Consider the following 27710-nt stretch of genomic DNA (forward strand, 5'->3'; position numbering starts at 1 on the left):
GCGACCTGACCGTTCAAACAGCAGTCGCTTTCTAAAACATCGGATATGTATCGGATTCAGGACCACATACGAAAGTGACCCAGATCGGATTTGAAAATATCGGATTTGTGCCGTTCACACTGTCATGCCATGATCGGATACGGGTCGCATAGGGTCAGAAAAGTCGGATTTGATGCACTTTCGCCTGCAGTGTGAACGTAGCCTATGTGAATTTCACGTGATATTAGTTAAAAATGATTAGTTTAAAATCTTTAGTTTGATTCACTCTCAGATGTCCAAGGCCCACGGCTTGAAAGATCCTGGTTTGCTGGCTGGAACCTGTAAACAAAAAGAATAGGAATTAATATGTCTAAAGTTTTGGTGTTCAAAACAATTTCTGCACACCATCTAAAAGCGTTCACACAGGCATGAGCTTCCTGCCATCACTCATGGTGGCCTCTTATTAATATGAGCTGAATGTGCTTAATATTTATGTGACAGCTGAACTCCTCTGCCTTTGCAGTCTGTAAGCATAAATTTACAGTTACAGGACTTAAAGTTTAGGTGAACTCCAGATTGTGTAGTAGACATGAATAGTTACCTTCTGAGTGAATGGGGAGGCAGAGGCCAAGCAGGCCCTCTCCGGTGTTGCAGGGGAGTTTAGAGAAAAGGGCCCCTTCAAACCGGAATCGGAGCGAGCCGCAGCCACGGCGTCTTTGATGGCGAAGAACACCGAACTGCCCAAGAAGAGGGCGGGTTCTCCAATACCCTGCACAAGAGACAAGCATCAGGAAAGCAACACACCAAGTACGACAGAACTGAAAGACTGAGGTGTTTGGAAGTAGTCTTCCTCTTTGTGTTCTGACCTTTGAAGAGTAGATGGCGTAGGGGTTCTCAGAGTCAGGCAGCAGATAGATGTTAAGCTGGAGCGGCATGTCGCAGACCGCCGGGATCTTGTACTGAGAAGGTCCTCGAGTGTACAGCAGCCCAAAGGGAGAAAACTTCAGCTCCTCCAGAGTGTAGAGACCCAAACCCTGTGTGAATGCTCCCTCAATCTGAGAGCAGGGAAGAAATCAAGACAGCAGAATTAACCTTGTTAATTACTACTTTTTGCTAGAATTTTTTTAAACTCACCTAAATTCAGTTATTCAGGCTTTAAAAACAGTTTTGTGAAATGGGTGCAGCTATGCTTTGGACTGTGCAAACGTTCTTGAGAATACATATAACGATTGGTGGCGGCGGTGGTGGGGGGATTCGGAGATTTGGCAAATATTGCAAGCGAACCAAGACTTTCCAATACCTCAGACACAAACAAGAACTTTGTACCATCGGGGACCTTGGCTTAACTTTTGGGTCTTCTCTTCTTTGTGGCAGATGTGTGGTTCCCAGTTTTAAAATGATTAATATTGCCAAAGTTTGGTTGCAGACGGCCCTCCATGACCTGGAGTTTTCTCCCTGTCAAAAGGGAGTTTTTCCCTTTCCACTTTCACCAAGTGCTTACCCATAGGGGGTTGTTTGATTGTTGAGGTTTTCAACGCATTATTGTAGGGTCCTTTACCCTACAATACAAAGCACCTTGAGGGGATTGCTGTTCTGATTTGGCGCCATATAATAATTTCAACTGAATTACTTATTTGTTATGACCAGCTGTATTCTCAACACAGCCTGAACTCTCTTAGGCAGCGTTCTTGTCATGTCTTTAAGTAGTCTTCAGGAATAGTTCTCCAGGCTTCTTGAAGAACATTCAAAGCTCTTCTTTGGATGTTTCTGCCTTTTGTTCTCTGTCAACATGATCCCATACTGCTTCAATAATGTTGAGGTCTGGACTCTGGGGAGGCCGATCCATGACTGATAGAAAAACACCATCTCTCTAGGTATGGTTTTACAGCACTGACTGTGTGTTTGGGATCGTTGCAGTGGCTTAATCTGTCAGCATGACGAGACCTTCAGAAAGCCCAGAGAACTATTGCTCAAGAACACAAAGTCTGGCTCCAGTCTTTCACACTGCACATGCCGTTTACATTGTCTTGGTTAATGACACTGAAACAACAGGCAGTCATGCAAAGATGTAAAATGGCCGTAGGTCTCACCTGGCCCACATCCACAGATGGATTCACACTTTTGCCGATGTCCATCACGATGTCAGTCCTCAACGTCTGCAAGAAGCACAAACATGAAAAGAAAACCAAAAAAAAAAAGTTCCTTTATTTTCTGGAAATATTCCTTCTGTTTACAGCAAGTGGCATTCAGAGTCGAGACTGTTCAGACAGACCCTGTAGTCTCCCGTGAGGCAGTCCAGCTCCACCTCGGAGCAGCTCACTCCGTAGGTGTAGTAAGCATAAGGTTGGCCCTCCATCTTGTCCCAGTCGAGGTAAAGGTCAGGACCTCTGAGGACAAACAGGAAGATACAGTCACTTACTGCTAATTAGTCCATTAATGATGGGAATGGATTGCAGGAGATTTCTGTCGTACTTGTAGAATCCAGTCGCTGACAAACTGATCTTCTCCATAAATGCTTCTTTGGCCTGTGTTCAAAAGTCACGTAAATTAAATGCTCCAAATCTAACAACATCATTCAAGAAGGATTTTCGTACCCAGCTCTCCCAGGTTCCTTTGGGGTTCTTCTTTCTGATTGGCTCCAGTCGCTGGTACAAAATCTGGCAGGCATCTTTGACCGCCATGCCGTTAGCATCGGTACCAAAAGATGCGGCAGACGGGCAGGTGTTGGGAACGGTGTTGGTGCTGGTTTCACTGATGTAGATCTTTGAGGGCGGGATGTGAAGCTCCCGGCTTGCAACCTAACAAACAGAAACAGTTAAACCTCGAATGTAACGGGCATAAATCTGGTGTTTTTCTGCATTTTTGCAATAACATTGAAGCAAAAATCCAATAAAACAAAACAGCAGTGACACAAACAAAAACTTTACAGTATTTCTAGTGTTCAGTTTCTTAATGCCAATCTCTGCAAATATCTCAAAACTACAACCAAACAAAAAACCCACAGCTAATAATTAACACCTCTTCGCTATTGGGGGGGGGGACAAAAAAAATCCCTGCACTTTGCTGCCACAGATGTCCTAGGGTGCGACCTGGCCGGTGAAATTTGCACCTCAAACAGTGCAGCTCTCTACAACTATTTTCAGCGGCGGATTAATTAAAATTGGTGCCCTTTTTACATTTGTGGCAAAACGATGGTGGAAGTGGGCATAATGCGAGGTAAACCTTCGTAAGCACATACAAATAAAAATCTTGTCTACTGCTGCACCAGTGTGCTGCCTTCACATGTTTTTAGTGCTGCAGTTATCTCACGCAGATGATCCAGATATAATGATGTTAAACACTAAACTGGATGGCTCTAATGCAATATGCAGCAATTCAGTTAAGCTGTTTATAAAAAAACCAAAAAATAAATCCATCCAACCATTATCTTCTGCTTATCTTTTAAATAGCATTAAAAAAAATGAATGCATTTATTATTTGATTCTTTAAAAGTCTTTGCTCATTTCTTGATTTTGATGCACAAAATGATTTTAGTATTATACTATTTTGAATATATTCCTAATTTATACATCCCGACGTGCTATTTCCCCCCCCCATGTACTCCATTTATACATTTCTAAATTTGATAATTGTATATTTACATTGTACATTTATAAGATTTTTACATGCATACATCAAGACCAATTCATTCAAGTTAACCTTTTGGACGATAGGTGCTTCACACAGTACCTGCTGCATTTTCGTGTGGACTCCCTGACCTATCTCCGTCCCACCGTGACTCACCAGAACTGAACCGTCTTTGTAGATGTGGACCAAAGCTGCAGCCTGCCACAAACATAAACACAAGACTGAACTAAACAGAACCAAGCAGCTACTGAGCTGACTGCATTTAACCTGCAGTCACGCAGCCACATCAGTGACAACTACAAAGAAAAAACAAAAAGACCCTGAAACAGGCTCTTGGTCTTAACCCACAGAACTGGAGCAGAATTGGCTCTTTGGCTTTTATAAGCTGTAAAAACCTTAGATATATTCATCCAGTGTGTCATTCTGCAAGATTTCATGGAGTCCTTGTGACATCACAGGGCGTCTTGCAGTGTTGTACACCTCTCTCCATGGCCTTTTACATGATCTATTATTAGATATGGTTTCTTTTTGTTCGGCGCCAACAATGAACGTCAAGGTTAAATACCAGCCTACTCATGAAGTTTGAGGACGATCCATTTAATAAAATAAATAAATACATACAAAGTTTTTGCTGATTTTCGCATCTGGTGTGAACATGAGCACAAAGCTCTGGAAACTGTTTACATACTCCAAGCCTGTGGGGGCAGAATGAGATCACAGACCTGATTAAGGAAGCCATCAGAAAAGGCGATGCCGTATTTGATGGGGATGATTGAAATCCCCCTCTTCTTCCAGCGGTTCTGCTGGTTAAACTGCTCGATGGCGGCGCGGCGGGCGCTGTAGTCAGACCGGCGCTTGCCCTCTTCCCAGCAGCGCAGCAAGTTCTCGGGGTTGAACTCAAACTTGTAGTGGGTGGTCGAAGGGCCCCTGTACATGTTCACCTCCTGAATCTGATGAAGGATTTTAAACGTTTAATTAAACGCCCTTTTATAAACCCGAGGTCGAGCTTGTGGGAGGAGAGGATGGAGCGGAACCTTGTCGGCGGGGCATCCCAACACCATGGCAACGTCGTTGATCATGTTCTCCACGATCAGCAGGCTCTGGGGCACCCCGAAGCCCCTGAAGGCTGTGTTTGATGGCAGGTTGGTCTTGCATGCGGCGCCGCGACCTCGCAGGTTGGGGATGTTGTACGCGTTGTCCATGTGGAGGACCATCTTCTCAGCAACCTGCAAACACCACAAAATCCACTCTTACGTTTTTTTGTCGTTTCACTGACATTTATCTCGAGCAGCATTTCCTTTTTCCACTTACCAATGGAGACTCATCCACAGTGTTGCCACTGTTGGCAAAGAACTGGATATCTGCAGCCACGATCTTCCCATCATTCATGAAACCCACCTGAAACAAACGGCAGTCAACTCTCAGGATGAAGACAAACACAAGTCAACAATGACTTTAAAACCAAACGTTGAAAGATCTTTTGGTCACAACCTTTCAAAACTGAAGATGAAATCCTTTAAAGTCCACATTTCTAAACCACCAAGAAAGTAAGAAATGTAAGACAACTCCTTACAAAAAATACTGGAGCTACCTCTCAACCTCCTAGTAGATACACCTATGGTATTGATTTAAAACTCCTACATCGCTTCGAGTTACTGGATTCACAAACTTAGGCGTCCACATTTCACGCCTGCTCGGTAGAGTGCCGACAATTCCACATCAGCCTTTACAGCTGAGAGACAAACCTCTCTGCAGACTCTGCTGCACATTGGTTCTGTCCTACATCACACTGCATCTCAATGTTTGAATAATTAAAGTGCTGGAAAGCTCCCCTCACACAAAATACTCAGAATCATAACCAATAAATAACAATGCCAAGTATGTTTGAATTTCAAAAGTAATTTTCTTAAAAAAACAAACAAACAAAACGAAATAAAAACGGTGGGCAGCACCCATGCGCTTGGTTGTACCTTATATTTTCCCAGGGTGGGATGTCGGCCTCCTGTAATGACCATGTCCTCGCCTCGCTCCAGGACACAGCGGACGGCACGATTGGTCCTTCAAACAGTTATAATAAAAGAAAACAAAATGTAAGAACTTTCCAGCTTCTTTTTCTTTATTAATGTCTCTTCAGGCCTCAGTAACACAGGCCCAGAGAATGAAGGTAAGCAACCCTTAGCAACAGCCAGCTGCTAGGGAAAAATGTAGTCCCCACTAGTTGGCCAGTGGCTACAGATGGGCTGCAGAGAGGGTGCTGAAACAAAAACCTACTTGCAATTGCTTTGGTAACGCAGACCTTTTACTTTGAAAGTGAACAGCCTCTGTCAGATATTTGTGGCCTGGACCGACCAGCCTGTGTGAAAGACTTGCTGATCCTTTGGACTCACTTCCAAGCAGCCACCGAGGTGATAGAAGCCAAAACGGAGGTTCTGGTGACCTTCCCTCCAAAGGCTCCGCCCACTCTTTTGACATGACAGGTGACTCTGTTGGATGAGATGTTCAACGTCTCGGCAACAGCATCCTGCACAGACAGATCCAGTCCACCTGCAGCTCTGACTTGTCTTTTATGTTCAAGATGTCAACGTGAACACTGGTGTGCCATTACTCACTGAGTGACTCTCAGGTTCACTGACACACATGCTCCGTTTACCTGAATCAAAGTCGGCCACTGAGTGGAGATGTAAACGTTGAACTCCATCTCCTCGCCGACGGGAACCACCAGCATGCTCTGCGTCTCCATGTAGAAATGCTCCTGGCCTCCAATTCGAATCTCCCCTGAGGAGAAAACATGCAGAGTTTAAAAAGAAAAAGCAGACGTTTCTTCTGGTTGTTCTCAAACAACTTTTACCTTCATAAACCTTGTCGACAGTTTTAAAGGCTTCAGTCACGTCTCCCCTCTGAAGCAACCGTCGTGGTTCGAAGTAAGACGACTTCTCGACGGCTTCCTGTCACAAAAGGTGTGACGTTGAAAAGTTTACCCATCTGCACTTTAAGCATTTTCTCCAGTGAATTATCAAAAAACAGAGCAAAACATCCCGAGTATCAATGCTTGTGATGTAAAGTAACAGAAACAGTTTTACTACTCAAACTATAGTATTCCCCGTGATGCAGATGCTCTAAGGGTAAAAAGGTCAAACCTCGATGGTGAAAATGGGGTCGGGCAGGTCTTCGTAGCTGATCTTTACAGCTGCTGCTCCTCGTTTGGCGTGCGCCTTCGTGTCGGCGACCACTGCACATATCATCTGACCGATGCACGACACCTGCAGATATGGTGAGTGTCGTAATTTCCCCATTAGTGTTTAAATGTGAGTGAAGAGCAGTGGGTGCGCAGAAGGCTCTACCTCGCTCTCGGCAAGCAGCTCCTCGTCATAGCCGCAAAATGTGCGGACTTTCTTCCCGGGAATGTCTTTGGTTGTGATGACGTCGACGACGCCGGGAAGCTGTAGGGCTTCGCTCACATCCAGCCCTCTGTCAGACAGCAGACATCAAAATATCAGCATGAAAACACCAGAAACAGCCTCTTTTCCCCTTAAATAACGAGGCTTCGTGCATTTACATTAAGGATAAGTGAATTCAAAAGCTCCAAAGTGCAGTTTGTCTATGTTGACTAGGGTTGGGTGATTGGATGAACATATAGTCCAATCGCTCAGGCAAGTTAGTCGTGTTTGAGTAGTTTATAAGGGGTTTTTACAAGGGTGATTTATTTATTTATTTGCCCATGAGTAAGTTTGCTAATAATGATGGAGCTAATAGAAGCAGTCGACAGGAGGACAAAAAAAAAAAAAAAAAAAAAAAAAAAAAGCAGCACAGTTTTAACAGCACCCTCCTTCAAGTGCGAGCAAATGCACCCTCCTCAGAGCGCGCCCAAATGCTTGTTGATGGAGCTGCAGAAGCTGGTGATAGCCAAGCATACTCACATACATGCTCATGCAAGTTAGTCGTGTTTGAGTACATTGCTCGCATTATACGTCTGCACAAGCGGCACACCGCTTTGCTTACATCCTCTTTCATCAGGTTTAAAGCCAAAGAAATACCAAATCGGCAACTTTATTTTTTGTTAGTGCTGTCAGTGTTAACGTGCGATTAACAATTAACCCATCTGGAGCGCAGACTGATTCAAAATCCCTGAAATGTCTCTGTCAACACATTTCGGCAGGTTGATGAAATTTTGTTCATTCTGCGCTCCAGATGGCTTGAGAGTGTTAAAAATTTTCATCGTGACGACTGCGTTTATGCCGCGTTAACGCCGACAGTGTTTGTTTGTTTTTTTTTTGGGGGGGGGGGGGATTAGTTCATCCATGTTTGGACTTCTGTGTTGTAAACGCGCAAATCAGACCGTGCATGATTACATTGCCCCGCCCTTCAAAAAGTCTGCGTCAGTCGCCATAGACTCCCATGTTAAGATGTCTGACTTTACAGCAGAATTAAACATCTTTACAGCCAGATACAAAATATAATTTTACTCCTTCATAACTGGACACGCATGATTTTCTTTAACATCCCTTGTCCAGTATATCCACCATCCCTCCTCTGCATTTGTGCAAACCATCATCTGGCCTTCTGATGCACTCACTTGTAATCTCAGTGACTCCAATGAACGTGTTAACGTCGCCAGATCTGCTAGAAGTCATCTTTCAGCTATCGCCATCTGGTGGTCTTTGGATAGAATGCAGGTTTATAGATTGCTTCCACGTCAGCAATGCGAAGCTATGTTTTAAGGCACAGGTGTCGAACTCCAGGCCTCGAGGGCCGTTGTCCTGCAGGTTTTAGATGTGTCCTTGATCCAACACAGCTGATTTAAATGGCTAAATTACCTCAACATGTCTTGAACTTCTCCAGATGCCTGCTAATGAACTAACCATTTGATTCAGGTGTGTTGACCCAGGGTGAGATCTAAAACCTGCAGGACACCGGCCCTCGAGGCCTGGAGTTCGACACCCCTGTTTTAAGGCTATCGTTTAAAGGTTAAGCAAATCTGTGTCCATCTGGCTGCGTTGCTCTGCCTTTCCTATGTCACTTCTTGCAGCTGATCATGGTCTTCATGTTTCCTGTATGCATCCCTTATTTTGCATTTCTATTGGTCGCGCAAATGTATGTCACTCCACAGCCCTGTGGAAGTCCTGCACGACACAGCAGGAAACTTATTATGCAGTGCGAGCAACAGAAGAATCTGCTTTTTAGTGCTGCCTGTGTGAAGGGACCTCTATTACTTGTGATGGTGGACAAGATACCTCCTGTGGCCATTAGAGGAACTGCAGTTTTTGGCACTTCCTTGTTGGCGTTGCCATTTGGTGCTTACGTGATCTTAGCGTGTGCTCGGGAGCTGGTGACCACCACGAGAAAGAGCTCGCCCTCTATCTTTGGGAGGTCATCGCAGTACACGGCCTCGCCTGTGGCCTGGCTGATGGCGGACCGATGCATCATGGGACGCCCCACGGCATCGTGGTTGCCCTGGTCCTTTGAGACCGGCTGATGAAGAAGAGGAAGAACTCGGGTTTATGAAGAAAGCACATCTGTTTGTGAGTTAAACCATTCTGAAAGACATTTTCTAACCTGGAACTCCTGCAGGCCAGGTTGGATCTCTCTGGGTAAAGGTTGTATCTTCTCAGGAACCTCATCTGTGATCACATTCTGTAAAAACACATTTAAGTCACTTGGATTTACCACACTACCCTGCACTATGTTTTCTTTAAAGTAGATCCCTTTTTACCATTGCTTTGAGCTTGTGCAGGACCTCCAGGTAGAATTTGAAGAGCAGACTGAGAGTCAGAGACCTACGAAATTCCACCTTCCCTCCAGGAGCTGAAGGAGGGAGGGCCAGCTCTTCCAGAAGGATGTCGTAGGCTTGGCCGAGGGTCTCGTCATCCCACGGCCTGAAGGGAAGAAAAGCAAACCAGCACAAGGTGAGAAAGTAATGAAGTAAAGTAGAGAACGGAAATTGAGGGGAAAAACAAAGAGACCTCCTGATGATGGCCTGGCAGGTTTTGGCTGCACTGACTGTGGTCGGGCCCATCCCTCCATAGTAAATACTGATATCCTGAACCACTCTGGAGCTCTCTGAGAACATCACCCTCATCCCGGCTGTCACAGTGGCGAAGGAGGCCTCCTTCCTCGGTGCGTGGCGTAAAGCCTGAACAAACTCCCCCTGCAGGTGAGACGAGGTGCAGCACTAGTAATTGTTTTCTCTTTAGCACACAATCTATGACAGACGCTCACAGCCACACAGTAAAATATGTGTCACCACTGTGGAGGAGACGCAGCATGTTCTTACAAATAAAGAATAAAGTTTGTGTACCTTTCTGGAAAAGGGGATGAAAACGGAGACGACAATCTCCTCCGGCTGCAGGATTACTTTCCCAAATCCCACGAAGAAGTCCTGATTCAGGGGAACCTCTCGTCTTCCTCCTGGTGAATTCATAGAGTTAAAGTTGCTTTTTGTTTATTCATCATTGATTATTTTTAGACACTTAACATAAAGGTTCTGGCGACTCACCGCTGGAAATCACGCTAACTTTGCAGTTGCCGACAGCCAAAATGGGGTTCAGGTCCGAGTTGGGGTACGCACTCACAATGTTTCCTCCCAGAGACTAAATGCAGACACAGGAAACATTAAACTTGTACTAAGAAACAAGAAAGGAGATTATAATCAGTTTAAGTTTTAATTCAAGGCTTTGAATTCTAGTTTCTTTGAAGCTAGCCCTCACTTTTTGTCTTACAGTGCCCCCTCAGGCCCACAGCGAAGATATTTCTTCTTTGTCTAGCTGAACGTTCACTATACTGCAGTATTATTTCTCATCATCTGCAGTAGACCTCCACTGGCTGAGCTAGCATGAGAGCAGTTGTGCCCTCAGCTTTGGCCACTCAGGCACCATTTAAACAATGTTAGACCGATGCATGAAACGTAACATCCTAGGAGCTTTTTACTTTCAGTTCTATGGGGAATTTAAATGTTGTGTTGGTTTTTTGATGTTGTGCATCAAAAAACTGTTTGACTGCTTATTGTTAACCGGTTCCTGACACACCAGTCACACCTGTGCACGGCAGCTGCAGATTGGCCCTGTAAAATGAGCAACGGGCTCAGAGTCCCTTCTGGAATATGTGCAGAACACTACAGCTCAGCAAAAAATGCTTATATGCAACAAAAGCAACACTTGCACCATCGCCTCACGGCAAGAAGGTCCTGCATTTGAATCTACAGTGGGGTCTTTCTGCAAAGAGTTTGCTTGTCCTTCCAAGTCTGTGTGGGTTTCACTCCGACTCCCTCCCAGAGCCCCAAAAACATGCACGGTGTTCGGTTAACTGGTGATTCTAAAGATGTCAATGTGAGCATGAATGGTCGTCTACGTGTTGGCCCTGTGACATGGAAAACAAATGGATGGGTACATAGAGGCTTAAAAAAAAAAAAATCATTTAATAATGGCTTTATTCTCATACTTTAGTCAAGCTCAACTGGATGAACTCCAACAGGCTTCTGCACACAAGCCTTTGTCAGGGAGTTTCATATTTCACAGAAACAATGACCCTTTTCTGCTCGCCCTCGGCTAAAATGCAACACGTGGTGAGAGGAACGCACCAGCACTGATGCACATAGCGTCCACAAAGCAGCAGTCCACGTTATTCAAACTTAAGTCTATGTTCCATAGGCATATTTATTTATTCATTCATTTTATTTATTTATTTTTTATTTATTTATTTATTTTTGCTAGAGTTGTCCAGAAAAAATAAATAAATAAAATGGGTCGTCAATCTAACCAAGATCCTTTGGCTTGTGCCACCTAGACTATTTTTGTATTTTTTATTTTAATTTTGGGAAAAAAAAAAAAAAAAAAAAAAAAAAAGCCGGTGCTCACCTTGTGCAGAGCACCAAAAATACACCTGGAAAACTGTAAAGCAATTAATCGTTCTAGAAATCATGTCTGACATCTCCAAAACTGGGGAATTCACACCAATTTCATCTGAGCAAAATTTATAACGAGCAAGGTGAGTGAGTGAAATGCTTAAGCACTCCTTCAGACACGAAAACACCATACAGCTCCAGGAACATCAGTGATGTAAGAGCCTAACTGATACTCGAGACCAATACTGATATCGGCCGATATTTTTGTTCTTTCACACCCACGATTTCCCTAATGGTTGCTAGTAATAACTCATAACTACACCTAAGATGAAGACGCAATGCAGGTTAAAAGTGATCTCATTTTCACATCAAGTCATTGTTTACTTGTGATGACAACAAGGAAGGTTGTCCACCAGAGGGAACTCTTCACCTCGACATAGATGAATGGCGTTTCATCTCCTCTTTACTTTTATTTTATTATTTTTATTCACCAGCTATCATAAATGTTCAAATATATATATATGAGTACATATCAGCTGATATATCAGCTGTGGATCCTGCATCAGGACGATGTTAAAACAAAATCCTATGAATACCTTCAATTCTTGCTCTTTGTAATTAAAATTAAATGGGACTCTTTCACAGCAGGTGGTTAGTGCTACAGCAAGGGTTAATTTAAGCGATGGAAAAAAAAATAAAAAAAAAAAAATCTAGAAATGAAGTAAAACACGAATAATAACAATCAATGGGCCATGCGTGATTTCTCCTTACAGCGACGTTTCGGATCTGCACACTTCCCAGGTTCCCTAGCTGCCGGTTCAGTGCTCTGAACACCTCCGTCTTCTCCTCCGGGAACTGAGGAACCAGCTTCTTCAAGACAGAGTGAAGCTCAGACAAACTGCAGCCGGCTCCCACCCAAACGCCTGCAGAGAGGAAGCACATTAACCAACTTTATCTTTCCTTTAAATACCTCTTCCACACCCTCAAACTCATTGCCTGTGCATGAACACCAACAAAGGGCTGGAGCCTCAGCTGAAGGTGTAGGTTACCCACCCTGTGGCGTCTGAGAGACCTCGAACAGCTCCTTCACTCTGGTTGGAGAGATGATCAGCGGATGTAGGATGCCTTTGAACTTCATGTCTGGACCTTCAGCACAAAGCAGATAGAGGGGGTTAAAACAATACACTTTATAAAAGCAGGAGTATAACCAATAATTGATCTAGTTTAGAAACCTGAATTTGATGAAACGATGACAAAGAAAAATCTTTTCTCCATTTCCACTCTTTAAATCATGTTAGAAACGCCTCAGAGTGTGTTTTCTGCTTACCTATGTTGGTGTTGCCCATGACAAGCGGAGCTTTGGGGTGTTTGGCCTTGAGCTGGATCAGCTCCTCCAGAGAAACCGGAGACACCCAGGAGACCCTCTCCCCATGAAAGGTGAGTGTTTGCGGGCTCGTATCTGCCATCAGCTGTAGTGAAAAGAGACATTACTGTAGCATCAATAGTTTAACTGGACCTTTAGATACTCCTGCACCAAACCAAGATGTGAGTGTGAATTTTAAAGACCTTCCTCTTGTTCCCTTTGATGACTTACAATCAGCTCTGGAGGGAAGATCAGCTCCTGTGTTGGATCCAATGGCAGAAGATCCAGTTTGTCAAAGAGCTGAGGCTTTTCCTGCAGACGAGAAAACAGAAAACAATACACCTGGATTAAGCCCTGCGTGCCCGCATGCACTCCTGACAACCTCAGCATGCTCCCGAGGAGACTGTGGTGGCTCAGGAACAATCTGTTCCAACTTCTGCAATCAGGCAGAAAGTTCCGCACCATCCAGGCAAGGACAGAGAGACTCAAGAGGAGCTTCTATCCCCAAGCCATGCGGGTCCGAAACCAGAACATGCCGCATTTTCACTTAATGTATATAATGTTCTCTCCCTTTTTGTACAGTCGAGGAGCACGTCATGATACATTTCACTGCATGTTGTACTCTTATAACTATGCATGTGACAAATAAAGAATCTTGAATCTCCTCTGAAACCTACGTAAGGTCATCACTGAACTCCTGAATTGTCTGTGGCGCCATGTGGCAGTGTTTGAGGCACTGACTCATTAAGTCTGAGGTTCTCACGTGGCTTTTGGCCTGAGGAACGTGAAGGCCAATAAATGCTTCGTCCAGGAGCTGCCTACACACTCTGGCCACACAAAGCCGGGCTTTGTCCTGTACTCTGATGAACCAGGGTCCCCTCAGCATAAAGACGGACACTGATGTCCTTGAAGTTTAACTGACTGTTACACTGTTGATCAGGTGTTCAAGAGCAGTGCATAAAAAGGACAGCAACACCAAATATAAGCTAATGGATTGATTGAGCAGTTAAAGGTCAGAAGAATGTGCTTCATTAAAAGCAGCATCAGTAAAATGAAAGGAAAAAAGCTCACCTGCTCAGGTTCATCGCCATTTTTCTCTCCATTGAGGCAGCAGTTTGCAGCACCATTGGCTTGGCAGCAGTTGGCTTCCTGATGACATCAACGTATCATTTGTTTATACTCATGTTCTCACAACATTTCTCTTTTTATATCAATGTGAAAAAAAATTGCCTAAAATTAGAGTGTACCTGACAGAAGGTCCTGCAGCCTTCCACAATGGGTCGATATCCGGTACACCGACACAGATTACCTGAAGAAACACCACAGTGAGTTCATTTTACTAAATAGATCCAGGGGTGATAAATGTCATCAAAACATATCAAAGTTTTCCCCAACAAGAAGCCGTGAATTATAAAAAGACGTGTGACTCCAGCCACTCTTCGCAACCTGGCTTTGTTCACTACCCGCAGATCACACATGAGGGTAGGAACATACATCAACCACAAGGCAGGCTCTTGTGCCATTTTCCACCCTCTCTCATATTACTGTATAGAACATTCTGGACATCACAGTTAGGGAAAATGTTCAATTCAATTCAATTCAATTCAATTCAATTTTATTTATTCATGTAATTAATTCTTCGATCTTAAATATGATCAACCTATCTCTAATAATCGGCTATGTACCACAGGCCTTCAAGCTGGCTGTAGTTAAACCTTTACTTAAAAAGCCATCTCTAGACCCAGCTGTCTTAGCTAATTATAGGCCAATCTCCAACCTTCCTTTCATATCAAAAATCCTTGAAAGAGTAGTTGTCAAACAGCTAACAGATCATCTGCAGAGAAATGGTTTATTTGAAGAGTTTCAGTCAGGTTTCAGAGCTCATCACAGCACAGAAACAGCTTTAGTGAAGGTTACAAATGATCTTCTTATGGCCTCTGACAGTGGACTCATCTCTGTGCTTGTCCTGCTAGACCTCAGTGCTGCGTTCGATACTGTTGACCATAATATCCTATTAGAGCGATTAGAACATGCTGTAGGTATTACAGGTACTGCACTGCAGTGGTTTGTATCATATCTATCTAATAGACTCCAGTTTGTACATGTAAATGGAGAGTCCTCTTCAGACACTAAGGTCAATTATGGTGTTCCACAGGGTTCAGTGCTAGGACCAATTCTATTTACATTATACATGCTTCCCCTAGGCAACATCATTAGAAGACATAGCATAAATTTTCACTGCTATGCAGATGACACGCAGCTCTATCTATCCATGAAGCCAGGTAACACACACCAATTAGTTAAACTGCAGGAATGTCTTAAAGACATAAAGACCTGGATGGCCGCTAACTTTCTGCTTCTTAATTCAGATAAAACTGAGGTTATTGTACTCGGCCCTGAAAATCTTAGAAATATGGTATCTAAGCAGATTCTTACTCTGGATGGCATTACCTTGGCCTCCAGTAACACTGTGAGAAACCTTGGAGTCATTTTTGACCAGGACATGTCCTTCAATGCACATATTAAACAAATATGTAAGACTGCTTTCTTCCATTTGCGCAACATCTCTAAAATTAGAAATATCCTGTCTCAGAGTGATGCTGAAAAACTAGTTCATGCATTTATTACTTCCAGGCTGGACTACTGTAATTCACTATTATCAGGAAGTCCTAAAAACTCGCTGAGAAGCCTTCAGCTAATCCAAAATGCTGCAGCAAGAGTACTGACAGGGACTAGAAAGAGAGAGCATATTTCTCCTGTTTTGGCTTCCCTTCATTGGCTTCCTGTTAAATCCAGAATTGAATTCAAAATCCTGCTCCTCACATACAAGGTCTTAAATAATCAGGCCCCATCTTATCTTAATGACCTTGTAGTACCATATCACCCTATTAGAGCACTTCGCTCTTGCACTGCAGGCCTACTTGTTGTTCCTAGAGTATTTAAAAGTAGAATGGGAGGGAGAGCCTTCAGTTTTCAGGCCCCTCTTCTGTGGAACCAACTTCCAGTTTGGATTCGGGAGACAGACACTATCTCTACTTTCAAGATTAGGCTTAAAACTTTCCTTTTTGCTAAAGCATATAGTTAGGGCTGGACCAGGTGACCCTGAATCCTCCCTTAGTTATGCTGCAATAGACGTAGGCTGCCGGGGATTCCCATGATGCATTGAGTTTTTCCCTTCCAGTCACCTTTCTCACTCACTATGTGCTAATAGACCTCTCTGCATCGAATCATATCTGTTATTAATCTCTGTCTCTCTTCCACAGCATGTCTTTCATCCTGTTTTCCTTCTTTCACCCCAACCGGTCGCAGCAGATGGCCGCCCCTCCCTGAGCCTGGTTCTGCCGGAGGTTTCTTCCTGTTAAAAGGGAGTTTTTCCTTCCCACTGTCGCCAAAGTGCTTGCTCATAGGGGGTCATATGATTGTTGGGTTTTTCTCTGTATTTATTATTGTGCTATCTACTGTACAATATAAAGCGCCTTGAGGCGACTTTTGTTGTGATTTGGCGCTATATAAATAAAATTGAATTGAATTGAATTGAATTGAATTGAACATTTTCCCTAACTGTGATGTCCAAGTGAGGTCTGACACAGATTTTCATCACAAGTTTTTAAAAGTAACTAGTTTGCCGTTCAGGCATGAAACTGAAATGCCACGTTCACAGAGAGGAAAGGGCCTCAAGAACACCTGCAGATGCCACTTGAGACTTAACCCTTTAAGGCCCACCATAGAGCTTATCTTTATATTTTTACATGCTGTAGTGCCATTTTTGGGAGCATTTCAAGTTGCTATACATCAATACAACTGTTATATCCCAAATTTCAAAAATATGTATGCATTAAGTCCATAGTAACTACATAAATTGCAAAACAGTGCAATAAACTACAAAAAAAATAAAAAATTGAGAATCATTTTTGTTTTGTTTGTTTTTATACATATTTCTAGTTAGACCAATGAAATTTCTCTATCCCTCAAAACTGTGAATGCAAAAAGTTGCACAAAATAGTTTCCAACCACAGGAACATTTGAGTGTCTTCATAGTTTCATTTTTGAAATACACCAATTTTTATATACTCCAGGAAAATAATTATTATAATGCAAATTTGCAAACAAAACAAAACAGCATGTGGATCAAAATAAACTATTTCCAACAGTGCAATTTGAGTTCTAAGCATCCCAGAAACTATACAGAAAGGCATAAAGTCAAACATGACTTTTATAAACAACAATAAATCTTATTAAAAACTACGTTTCCCATGAAAATGACGTCACTTCCGGTTCTGGCAGGTAATGGCGGACATGCGATAGCTCGCTCTGACATTTATTCCAGCATAGGAAGTGTTCTGAACAGCTGATCGGATTGGCAAAGCGCGTTTCTGGAATATTATGTTTTTGTTGCTGCAAGTGCTTTTTATGCAATTTCTTTTTTTTTTTTTTTGGTCTGTCCCATTTGGTTCTTTAGCCGTCAGAATTGTTGTCTGAAGACCAACAAGGATACCTTATGCAATTTCTTGCAAAGCCATATGTGGAAGGAAATCATGACCTAGGGCAAGCTGAATGCATAAGATGCAAGTCCTCAGGTTTCATGCAAAAAAAAAATTTATTCCCTAGTTTATGTGGTTGCAATTCTACCGGGATTGAAAATAGTTACGCAAAACGGAGCGTGCCCGCTCCGATCGGCCTTTAACCCTCTGGGGTCCAGGGTATAATTGGCCGTTTTTGACTACTTTTGATTTTACCTCTATATTTCACCTTTAAAATATGTTTATCCTGCCTTGTTTGGTATCAGTATTTTCAGCACAACCTCAAATATCTGAAATTTTAGTTATTTTGTCATACTATTAGCACAATTGATCTAAATTCTGACAATAAATTCAAAATCCGAGTAGAAAAAAAAAAGTTGTATTTTTTACTGTAAAAACCAAAAAAAAACCAAAACATCTTTAACGAATCATTTTCATAACTTGAAATGCAAATAGAAATTGTACATTTCTAAAAATTATGCACAAGTTTTGCAAACAACAAAGTTATATGGTACCATTTACCTAAAAATGCAGCCAAGGCCTCAGGCGATTTTTATATAAACATTTAAAACTATTTACAGAACAATCAGGTGTGCTGCATTAAATAAGAAGGCACACAAATGATTTGTGCCAGTCCAAAAAAACCAAACAAAAAAACCCCAAACAGTTTGTGTTCAGTATAAGACAGGAGAACAGCACAGGCCTAAACCCTGCAGGTCTGACAGCAGGAGGTGTATCAGTCCTGTTTTCCATGTGGAGACAGCGTTTACACTGGAATCTGCCTTTTATGGCTTTTTTGGACCTGACTCCTACAGTCCGGATATTTCTGTACTGCAAATCCTTTTTTTAAATTATTCATCTCAATAAATATTCCCATGATTGATACTGGATTTCTGATATTCATTAACTACAAGCCATAATCTTCAGAAGTCAAAGAGCCCTCAAGAAAAAAGTAGAATATCTGAATGCTTTTGAGCCAGAGTGGTTACTGTCCTGGTTTATCATTTACTTCTCACCAGATTATGCCCCCAAAAAAAAAAAAAAAAAAAAAAAAAAAGTACTGTGTGTTCAGCTGACTGGAGAGACAGTGTACCATTTTACTGACAGGAAGGACAAAATTTGGGCAACACAACTATTCACAGTTTCATGTGACACACCAACTACGACAGCAGAAAAACAAACAACTCCAATGAGAGTGAACACACCAGCCAGAGCCTCAGTGATGTCGTCCATGGTGGGCTGCGGTTTGTTCCTCAGCAGAGCGTACGTGGACATCACCATCCCCGGAGTGCAGAAGCCACACTGGGAACCGTGAGCCTTGGCTATTCGCTCCTGGAAGGACATAACCACACACCAAACAGTTTCTTGTGTTTGTAGTCCTTCCCCCCAACTCGGTTTGCATTTTAATGCAAACAAACTGTAATCACAGAATCAGCCAACCAACTTATCAGGAGGAATGATTTGGAATAAAAGGGGACATTTTTTTTTCCCCACTACCATGTTTTACTATTGGACTCGACTTGGTTAGCCTGATTGTACAATAAATAATGGCTTACTCATCTGAGGTTGCAGTTACCCATTTTTAAAATCTGTTAAGGAACCTGATTATTTTTAGTAAAACATTAAAAACAAAAGTTGATCACATAAACGTAGATGGCAAAAATAACAGGGGTGTCCCTGGCACTGACCTGCACCGGGTGGATCCTGGTCTTGGTGCTGCCGATGCCCTCCACTGTGGTGACCGCGGCTCCGTGGAGCTGACAGAGCGGCAGGAGGCAGGCGTTGGCCGAGTAATGGCTGACGGTACAAGTAAAGGTGACTTAAGGCAAGTATTAGCAGATTAAGCAGTAGTACCACTAAAACAACACTACATGCACCAGTACTGCTTTCTAAAGCTACTTCTCTCCAACCATCTCCACAAAGAAGACCTGCACAGAGCACCCGAACCCACTCAACACCTTCAGGACGAGCTAAACGTTACTGTCAACATCCCAACTGTGCATCCAAGAAAGAGCTTCATCTGTTATAGTGCACAAAGCTACTGTTAGACCTACTAGCAATAAGTACAACTACTGTATTAACATCACCTTTTATTTTAAAGTGATGCAACTTGGACCAGTACTACCAGTGTTTCCACTCTGCCTGCTACGGTCTCAGCACCATCTGCACTAATCACTATATTATAATTTGTGATATTAAGCATAAACATAGCTTAGCTGGAGCTTGGCTCAACTAACTTTTGGATCCAGAGTTTGTGGAAGGATTCTTTGACAGCTAGGACATAATGTTGTGAAACAAAATAAGCAACAATATAATCCTCACGTTCAAGAATATAACCCCAAACTAATCCAGAGATCCTATTGGATGCAGGGACGGCCCTCGTGTGTGCCATGAAGGGAATTTTCAGCCACAGTGAAGATAATGTGTGCATGCAAGTAATGTGAGTAAAATACCAAAATGATATTCACCATGTCTGTTTGTTTTTTAAGACCTGGAGTGGGGCAACTCTAGGCCTTGATCCAACAGAGCTGATTCAGATGGCTAAATTACCTCCTCAATATGTCTCGAAGTTTCCCAGAGGCTGGTAATGAACTAATCATTTGATTCAGGTGTGTTGACCCAGGGTGATACCTAAAACCTGTAGGACACCGACCCTTGAGGCCTGGAGCTCCTGACCCCTGCTTTAGACCGTGTAATAAGGCTGATTGTGGCCAAAAAAATCCCCCCCAAACAAAACAACTTTAAACCAGGCTGGCTCATTATCAGCCAACACTCACACTCTCTCCTGCTTTCTGCAAATCTAATTTCACTTAAAGAGACTGAGACCAACCAACAAATTGATTTTTCCGGTCCTAAGGCCGAAGTTGTGCCCAAGTGAAACATACACCGACAACAGTAGAAGTTTAACTGCACTGGCATCTTTGTAACTCTTCGAATAACAGTTTTTTTAGCTGCTCAGATATTAATCAAACACAGTGTGAAGTTGGTTGACAGCACAGAACTCAGACTTTATTTTTTTTTCTCTATTATATATTTATGGACTTTTCTACAGTGGCATGAGTCACAGTTCATTTATCTAATACTGGCTCATTAAGGAGTCCTTCAGTTCACCCCCTGAAACAAGCCATTTAACCCCCCGTTTCCGTGCGAACCTAAAAGGCCTAAAGCACTGAAAGCCAATGTGCAGACTAAAAAGTAGGAAAAAAAACTTTAGTATTTAGAGCAGTCTGAATCTTAAAGTTAATCTTAAACTTTGATATGTGCATTAAATACACACAGACAGCCACAAAATATGTGACCAAAATGGGGAAAAAACCCCCACCAAATAAGTCAAATCCTGCTGACAACACCCCAGCAGTACCAGGTGGTGTGACATCATAAAGGATACATGATGGTTTTCGTTGCAGGTTGGTAGCGCGACACCATAACTGTGCACGCTCCGCAGCCTCCTCCACCGCAGCCGTACTTGGTTCCAGTTAATTTCACTGAAGTCAACAGTCAAGGATAAAGACAAGTCCACCGAATGCTTACAACTAAGGTATTAACTAGGGCTGTCAGCGTTAACACATTAATGTGGCGTTAACGCAGCTTACACATGTTAATGCTGTCATCACGATTAACATTTTTGAACGCACTCGACCCATCTGGAGCGCAGAATGGACAACCTGCCCGAAATGTGTTGACAGAGACATTTCAGGGATTTTGAGTCAGTCTGCGCTGCAGATGGGTTAATTTTTAATCGCGTTAGTTGTGATGACAGCATTAATGCGTTTAAGCCGCATTAACGCGTTAATGCTGAGTAAACCTTAAACGGGCCAATCTGTGTTAACGCGGATTAGCCCGTTTTAACGCGGCTGACAGCACTAGTATTAACATTTAAACAGCGAAGATGAACTGAAAACTGGTCTGAAGGATACCCTTCTCCCTGAGGAAGGGCAACAGCATCGTCTCCGGGTCGGCATGGTTCTCTGTCACCTGTTTTAAGAGGACCAAAGAAAATTAGTTTTTCTAACATCTGCATTTATTTTGTTTATACAGTGCTGTGCAAAAGTCTTGAGCCAGCTCTCATTTCTTTAAACTTTGCCACCAAGCAGCCAGACTTTCTTGTAATACTTTAAAGCACTCTTGAGCAATATTTCTCCTGGCTCTCTAAAGGTCTTTCAAAGCTTTGGACACCGACCGCTTTTTCACTCATTTTTTGATCCACTCCCAGTATGTTTTTTTGCTCGTTAAGCCACTTAACACCAGCCTACGAGTCACTCAAGCATATTTAAAAAAAAACCAAAACAAAAAACACCCCACCACAACCAAGACAAAATGGCACCAGGAGAACACACTGAATCGTTTCTCCACTGGTAAAACTTTCAAACAACCGTTTGATTTGAATATTTTATTAACCATGTTCAAAGTCACATGTGCACTGCCTGCTAATCTAAGTGATAGTTAAGAGATAGAAAACTCAATTTTATAGTCCCATTTATGTCGGACGAGAGGAGACAAAGGGCAATTGTTAAAGTGAATCTGATCAGAAACAAGCAAACGTGTGATGGCACGTAATCTGCACATGCTCATTAGGTTTCTCTCTCTGCCTGTGGAAGACGTGACGAGGTGCCTCAAGCACTAAACAGACTGCGTGTTGAATGTACAGCATGTTTCTTCTGCTGCCTAGAGGTTAGATGATGGTCAGTTTAATCTTAGAATTTCATCTCTAGGAAGATCTGTTAAAACGTAAGATGAACAATAATATATAAGGCAGGTGTAAGATGGATGGATGTAATCAGGGGCAACAGTAACTCTGAACTGCACCGATGACACTTTACTGCGAAACTGAATATTCAACAAGTTCACATTTGACATTTAAAAATTAACATGCATTAAATAAATAAATAAATAAATAAATTTAATTAATTAAATTAATTAATTAATTAATAAGTTAATTAAATAAAATAAATCACCAAGCTCGACTCAGTTAAAAGTAGAATTAAAATCTAGTTATAGGCTAAACATTTTTTAAGCTAACTTAGATATTTCTACAATTATCACCCGTTATAGCTTTGGTTTTTGAGCTATAACGGGTTAGCATGATGTATTTTACTGTCACATGACTCATTAGTGAAAAATTATTCAAATTATTCACTTTACTGTCAGTATACAAGCACAAGGAAATCTGCACCACTAAATTGTGGGCAGCCCAACAGCAGCTCAGAGAAGATAGTTTTTTAATTTATTTTTTATTTATTTTATTTTTTTTTATTTCATTTTGAGGGTTTTTAAAAAAGAAAAAATATATAAATTTAGTTTCAGTTGTCCCCCCACCCCAGTTGAGTTTTTACTGTTTGAAAACAAAATATTTAGTTTTCGTCCATTTAATTATTGTATTGAGGGCAGGATTTAGGGGAAAAAAACAAACAATCTAAAACAGTACAGGTTTTAGAACAAAAAAAGTTTTGACGTTTTCGACTCTCAGTCTTGCAGACAGCCACAGACATGCAAATTGTGGTAAAATATACCAAACTAATAAATGCTAACACTGAGGATATATTTAGTTCTCCCCAAGTTCAACCTCATTTCACTTACTTTTAATTTCTCAAATTTTCTAGTTATTTAAATTTTTAGTTAACTAAAAATGTTCACACCTAATTTTAGTTTTAATTAACTATAATAACCTTGCAGAGGACATGGAAGAAAAAAAAAAAAAAAAAAAAAAAAAAAAAAAAAAAAAAACCTACAAAAACAATTAGGGAAGAGCCAAATACAATATCACACAATATAGATTAAACTAAACGTAGAAGTCATTAATCTGGTGTTGTTTTATGTTTCTAATTTTGCATAATTGTGTACAATACACTGTATGACTGGGGTAAAGTACTTAGTGGCACATGGTTGGGGAGATATTAGACAGGATACCATTTTCCAATTGTCAGGGAACTAAAGTCTACTGTGAGGGTGAGTGGGGTCAGAGGTTATGTTACGTAACACTGAATGAAGCGTCTCAGGCGATGGAAGGCAGCTGGGTGCCAACAGTGCAGTCATCTGCTTTTACTACCCGCTGCAGAGCCCTTTGTTCAGCCACAGTGCAGGTGCAATACCACACTGTTGTGCAAGGTGTTACAATGCAGCGGTAGAAGTTGGCGAGGTATTCGTGTGCCAGATGGACCTGTTACAACCTGCTCAGGAGGTGAATAGATTCAGGGACTTCTTCATCTTACACGCGGTATACAGAGACCTCGTCAGATCCTCAAGGATTTCCAAGCTTGTTACCTGCTTGACCTCAGCACCACTGATGAAGACGGCGTCCTGTCCACTTTTCTTGGACGTCCTGTGATCCACCATCAGAGTAAAGGTTGTTGGTAGAGCACCATGCCTTCTGATGTTGGATCTCCTCTCTGCAGACCACCTCATTATTTGCCAGTCGACCTACGACTGATGTTGGATGGGTGGATGTTGGGCACACGTGTCTAAATAAGAAGTGTGAATTGGACTTGACACGCAACCTTGAAGAGCACCTGTGCTTTGGTTGCACATCCTTCCAGGTTGAGGTGTGTTAGGATGTTTTCAAACCTGCAGCTTGTTTATTCTGGTCCTAATCAGTCGATGAGTTTGTAAACTTGCAGCCTTTAGTTTGTTTTCACACAGAGAAAAAATTAAAGTGAACTCCAAGCGAACCAACTTGTGTCACTACAAACCACGTGAGAACACGGAGTCCGCTCATTGGCCGGATGGTTTGGGGGCAGGAGCAACGAAAGTGAGAACTGGATGAAGGCTCTGTGTGACAAAACTGAGGATTAACGTCCCTTTCACAGCTGGTTGCTAGCCCGTATAGACCTTTGCACATCTAAAGCACCTCCATGCATAAAGAATACAACGCATACGGGACGTTTTTAGCTCACATGTGTAATGTACACCTAACGATTACTGTGTTCACACCTGCACTGCAAGGGGTGGGGAAACGACTTGACACCGCACGTGTGAAAGCACCCTGAATCATAAAGTCCTGCACCGAAATCTCAGGATATTCTTTTGAGGCCAAGATGGAGAGGTTTGAACGGTGTGGTACACAAAGAAACTGTCGCTCAGCGTGAGTCAGCCAGGTGTTTTCTCTTTGATTTGCAGAACATGGCCCGCTTTCGGTGTTTTAATGCCCATTTTGTTTCTCTTTTACAAAACCGTAAGAACATGCGCAGTCCTGTGTATGCTTGCACTTATTCTGCAAATGCACCTTACCTTTTCACAACCAATATAGATGACGGCTTTCTACGAATGTCTTCTTCCTGCATTTTTTTTGGTTCACTTCGCCACACGTGTGAAGGTCATTACAACTCAAACTTGAAAACGTTTTACTCAGCACTGCTGCTTTTACTTTAACTCACCTGTGCTTGTCTAAAAATGATATTATGAGTTTTGCTAACAGCAGCGTGAGGTAAAAAGTCACCCGAAGCTGGGAAATTGCTAGCTGCGCAGATTTTATCTGTCAGAAAACAAAACGGTCGCTCTGATAACATTAAAAAACTCTAAACCTACCCTTTTCCCGTTGATAAAGAAGCACAGAGCGTCTCCTTGCTTTCCCGCAGACATCTTTCAAGTGCGTAACTAAAGACCGTGACCCGGACTTATATAAGCACTGAGGCAGCTCAGTACCCCTCAGCGCTTCCGTGCCAACGCTTTCAAAATAAGACGCTTTAATCTGGTTTCTTTGTGTAGCAGTTCTCTCTTGGTACTCTTCAAAGTGACGTGAAACCCAATTAATTAAACTTAATACGAATGAACTGAACTCAAATTAATTTGCATGTAATTACTTATGTTTACAATAGGACATAATAATTTTTTAGAAATAAAATTTAATCGTTTTGAGCTTTCTCGGTGTTTGGTGAATTGCATAAGCAGTTGTAAAATTTTATGATTTTTTTTCCTTTCTGGAAAACAAACAAACAAAAAAACATTAAAAACTCAAAGCTTTAAAATGAAATAAGACTTGACTTCTATTCCCAAAAGGTGGTGTTTTTCTGACCCATCAAGTTTCTCCTTGCAGGACTGACTTGTAACTCCCGAAGTTTCTTTTCTTTTTTTCTTTTTTCTACTATGAGCACCTTTTAAACACTTTCTCTTGCACATCCAGAGATGAAACACATCTGATGGAAAGTAAACAAGGCTGTAAATCAAATATTTTCTTAGGGTTGCCTTGGACTCTGGTCATAAAAGGAGAAAGGAAAAAACAGTATCAGAATTGGGCATGAGTCCAACACCAAACTAATAAAACAATCTGACACACATATAGCAAATCTTTATACCCATACAGCAGTGACTGACAGTGGCAAATAAACATCAGGTGATTCGTGACCTATCCTTGGCCCTTACATTTATTTCCGTTTTAGTTAATCATTTATAGATTGGTGTTTGATCTCTTTTTGCACAGTCATTGCTGTTAATACACTGTCATCGTTTCTCAGGAGTAGATAAGAGAGGGAAAAACCTAGTGTTAGGTAAAGAGCCACAAGAGGGCGCTAGAGGTAAGGAAAACATTTAAAGAAAAGCTGCAGAGGAAAACCAAACGTGGACAAGCGGAAAGAAGAAGGTGAGTAATGATTGTACAGACATGTTTCTTTTCTGTGCCATACTGCTTCATTTATGTCTTAAAAGTGCCTCTGAAATGATGATTTGGGTTTCACGTGGGCTTGTGGGCTTCTTTCAAAACTCAGTTTCTGTTTTATTCCCCTCTCATTTCTTTTCATGAACCAGAAACAGCAAGACCCCAAGAAGCATTTACCCAGATCAGGAAAGTCTGGTGCACCAAGCTGCATTTGTTCAACCCAAATGTCAGTCTGTATACAAAAGTTTCCCTGGGTAAAGTCCAGACTTTCGTATAACAGTTTCAGCTCTGACTCTTCTCAGATAACTGGCTAGAAAGGTTTAATCAAAATCAACTTATGGCAGCAGACAGAGCAACGGTCCAGGAAGAAAGATCTCGAGTAGGAGGTGGGGATGGCTCGGGACACCCTGAGAAAGCCGACATCCAGCAACACAAAACAGTCCCTGACCTCGAGCCCTTGGGACACACATCAACAAAACAGGGATGGGATGGGCGATAAAGGCAACTCAGGACTGAGAGTGCTGAGGGGCAACTGCCAATAGCCTTCGTTCCAGGAGGGGCAAGAGGCCTAACAACGCGATGAGATGTTATACTAGCATTACCAGCACCCTGCAAAGGGCAAAGTACACTCTAAGAAAACTACAAAGGGTAACCCTTACTAGAAAGCCATAAAAACAGTTCCTGTATAAGTACTCATAGTGAGACAGAAACAAAGCCAGTGATACAACTATCATGCCTGTAATCACATATTTCTATCTGAAAATTAAATTAGTTCTTTTTATGTCCTAAAAATATTTTTTTGCATTTTGTAGATGTGATATTGTTCCGCATTTCCACTCCAAACATCTCCATTAATAGTGTTAAGCTAACTCTAAGGCACAGTGCAAAAAGAGGAAACCAGGCTGGAGGCATTTCTGTGCTGATAAAGGAGCGCCTCACCTCAGTCTGAGCGTGAGAAAGCTATCCCTGCCCCTGTTTGATCGCTCTTAGCTTATTTACTCAGCTTTCATCCAGGTTTAACATACACAGCTCTACCTTTTTCTCACTGACTCAAGTTTCCTGACTCATGACAACAGGTAGGCCTTCAGAAGACAAACCAAACATGTGTTACTTTACAGCCACTGAGCCCCTGATCGGTGTGAGCCGAGGCCGATTTCTGAGTTTTGTGACCTCCAGACCTGGCGGGTTAATGTGCATATTTTCCTCAGTCTTGCAAACTGTTGCCACAGTTGGACTTGAACACATTCCTCCTGAGTCTGTCGGTGGGATTTGGTTTATTTACACAAATCACAGCATGTGTAGTTGTAAGATTTACAGCTTCAGACGGAGCAGCCGAGCCAAAGGCGTTGGGGCACCACAACACAAACAGGCACGCCCTCACAGAGCTGAAATTCAGTTTCCATGCTCTTAACTGCAGTAGTGTACTCACTGTGGAAAGTCTTTTCTACAGATATTCAACCAATAAAAGACAATAAATCCAACAGAAAGAAGACAAATGGCTTAAAATGTTGAGTTAAAAAAATAAAATAAAAAATAGTGTTAAATGAATTAAATAGTTATAGAAATAAGACAAAATAATTAGCCAATAAAAGAGTTTTTAAAAAGCCTAAATACAGAGTTAAAGCAATGGTAATGAAGAACTTAAAGTGATGAATAAGTCGTTTTAACAGGCGTAGTAGATTAAAGCCAGTTGGTAGATAAATAATATTTGTATTACTAGATAATGGGGAAATGGTTACAGTCCTGTTGTCAATAAAGAATGACAAAAAATTAATCTCTGTTCAACAAAATCATTTA

The 27710-nt window shown here is 42.0% G+C and overlaps 1 protein-coding gene and 1 long non-coding RNA gene across 5 annotated transcripts; one reads left to right on the forward strand and one right to left on the reverse strand.

Moving 5' to 3' along the window:
* Nucleotides 1-104: 104 nt before the first annotated feature.
* On the reverse strand, nt 105-24997 carry aox6 (aldehyde oxidase 6). Of its 2 annotated transcripts, none has more exons than XM_003446581.5 (34): nt 24848-24997; nt 21244-21301; nt 20715-20811; nt 19015-19123; nt 18532-18658; nt 14054-14115; nt 13878-13955; nt 13038-13118; nt 12771-12912; nt 12497-12589; nt 12215-12366; nt 10100-10193; nt 9902-10011; nt 9567-9751; nt 9317-9479; nt 9160-9237; nt 8906-9075; nt 6948-7074; nt 6744-6866; nt 6455-6551; nt 6257-6381; nt 5994-6127; nt 5577-5664; nt 4918-5004; nt 4641-4832; nt 4329-4556; nt 3709-3804; nt 2574-2777; nt 2452-2504; nt 2252-2366; nt 2070-2135; nt 846-1034; nt 581-748; nt 105-318 (listed from the first exon to the last, which is right to left on the reverse strand). In XM_003446581.5, the coding sequence occupies exons 1-34, from the start codon at nt 24899-24901 to the stop codon at nt 268-270; spliced, it is 3996 nt and encodes a 1331-aa protein (XP_003446629.1). In that variant the 5' UTR covers nt 24902-24997; the 3' UTR covers nt 105-267. The 2 variants fall into 2 exon arrangements, with proteins under 2 accessions (XP_003446629.1, NP_001269821.1); NM_001282892.1 differs by having other exon boundaries at nt 268-318; nt 4329-4550; nt 4602-4832; nt 24848-24901.
* Nucleotides 23065-27670, forward strand: LOC102079026 (uncharacterized). 3 transcript variants are annotated; one of them, XR_003216372.1, is made up of 4 exons: nt 23065-23462; nt 23549-24404; nt 25774-25898; nt 26063-27670. It is a non-coding gene; the product is annotated as an uncharacterized LOC102079026 (long non-coding RNA). The 3 variants fall into 3 exon arrangements; XR_002058340.2 differs by having other exon boundaries at nt 23194-24417; XR_266224.4 differs by having other exon boundaries at nt 23199-24404.
* The last annotated feature ends 40 nt before the right edge of the window (nt 27671-27710 follow it).

Source organism: Oreochromis niloticus, linkage group LG23 (assembly GCF_001858045.2).
Source record: "Oreochromis niloticus isolate F11D_XX linkage group LG23, O_niloticus_UMD_NMBU, whole genome shotgun sequence".
NCBI classification, from domain to species: Eukaryota; Metazoa; Chordata; class Actinopteri; order Cichliformes; family Cichlidae; genus Oreochromis; species Oreochromis niloticus.

Bases quoted from the DNA above. Each gene is read 5' to 3' on its own strand.
- aox6 (NM_001282892.1), bottom strand. From the start codon at position 24,901: ATGTCTGCGGGAAAGCAAGGAGACGCTCTGTGCTTCTTTATCAACGGG. The intron at 13,956-14,053 runs GTACACTCTAAT...TGATGTCATCAG, and splicing joins GCTGCAGGACCTTCTGTCAG to GAAGCCAACTGCTGCCAAGC. The intron at 6,867-6,947 runs GTAGAGCCTTCT...CCATATCTGCAG, and splicing joins AGCTGCTTGCCGAGAGCGAG to GTGTCGTGCATCGGTCAGAT.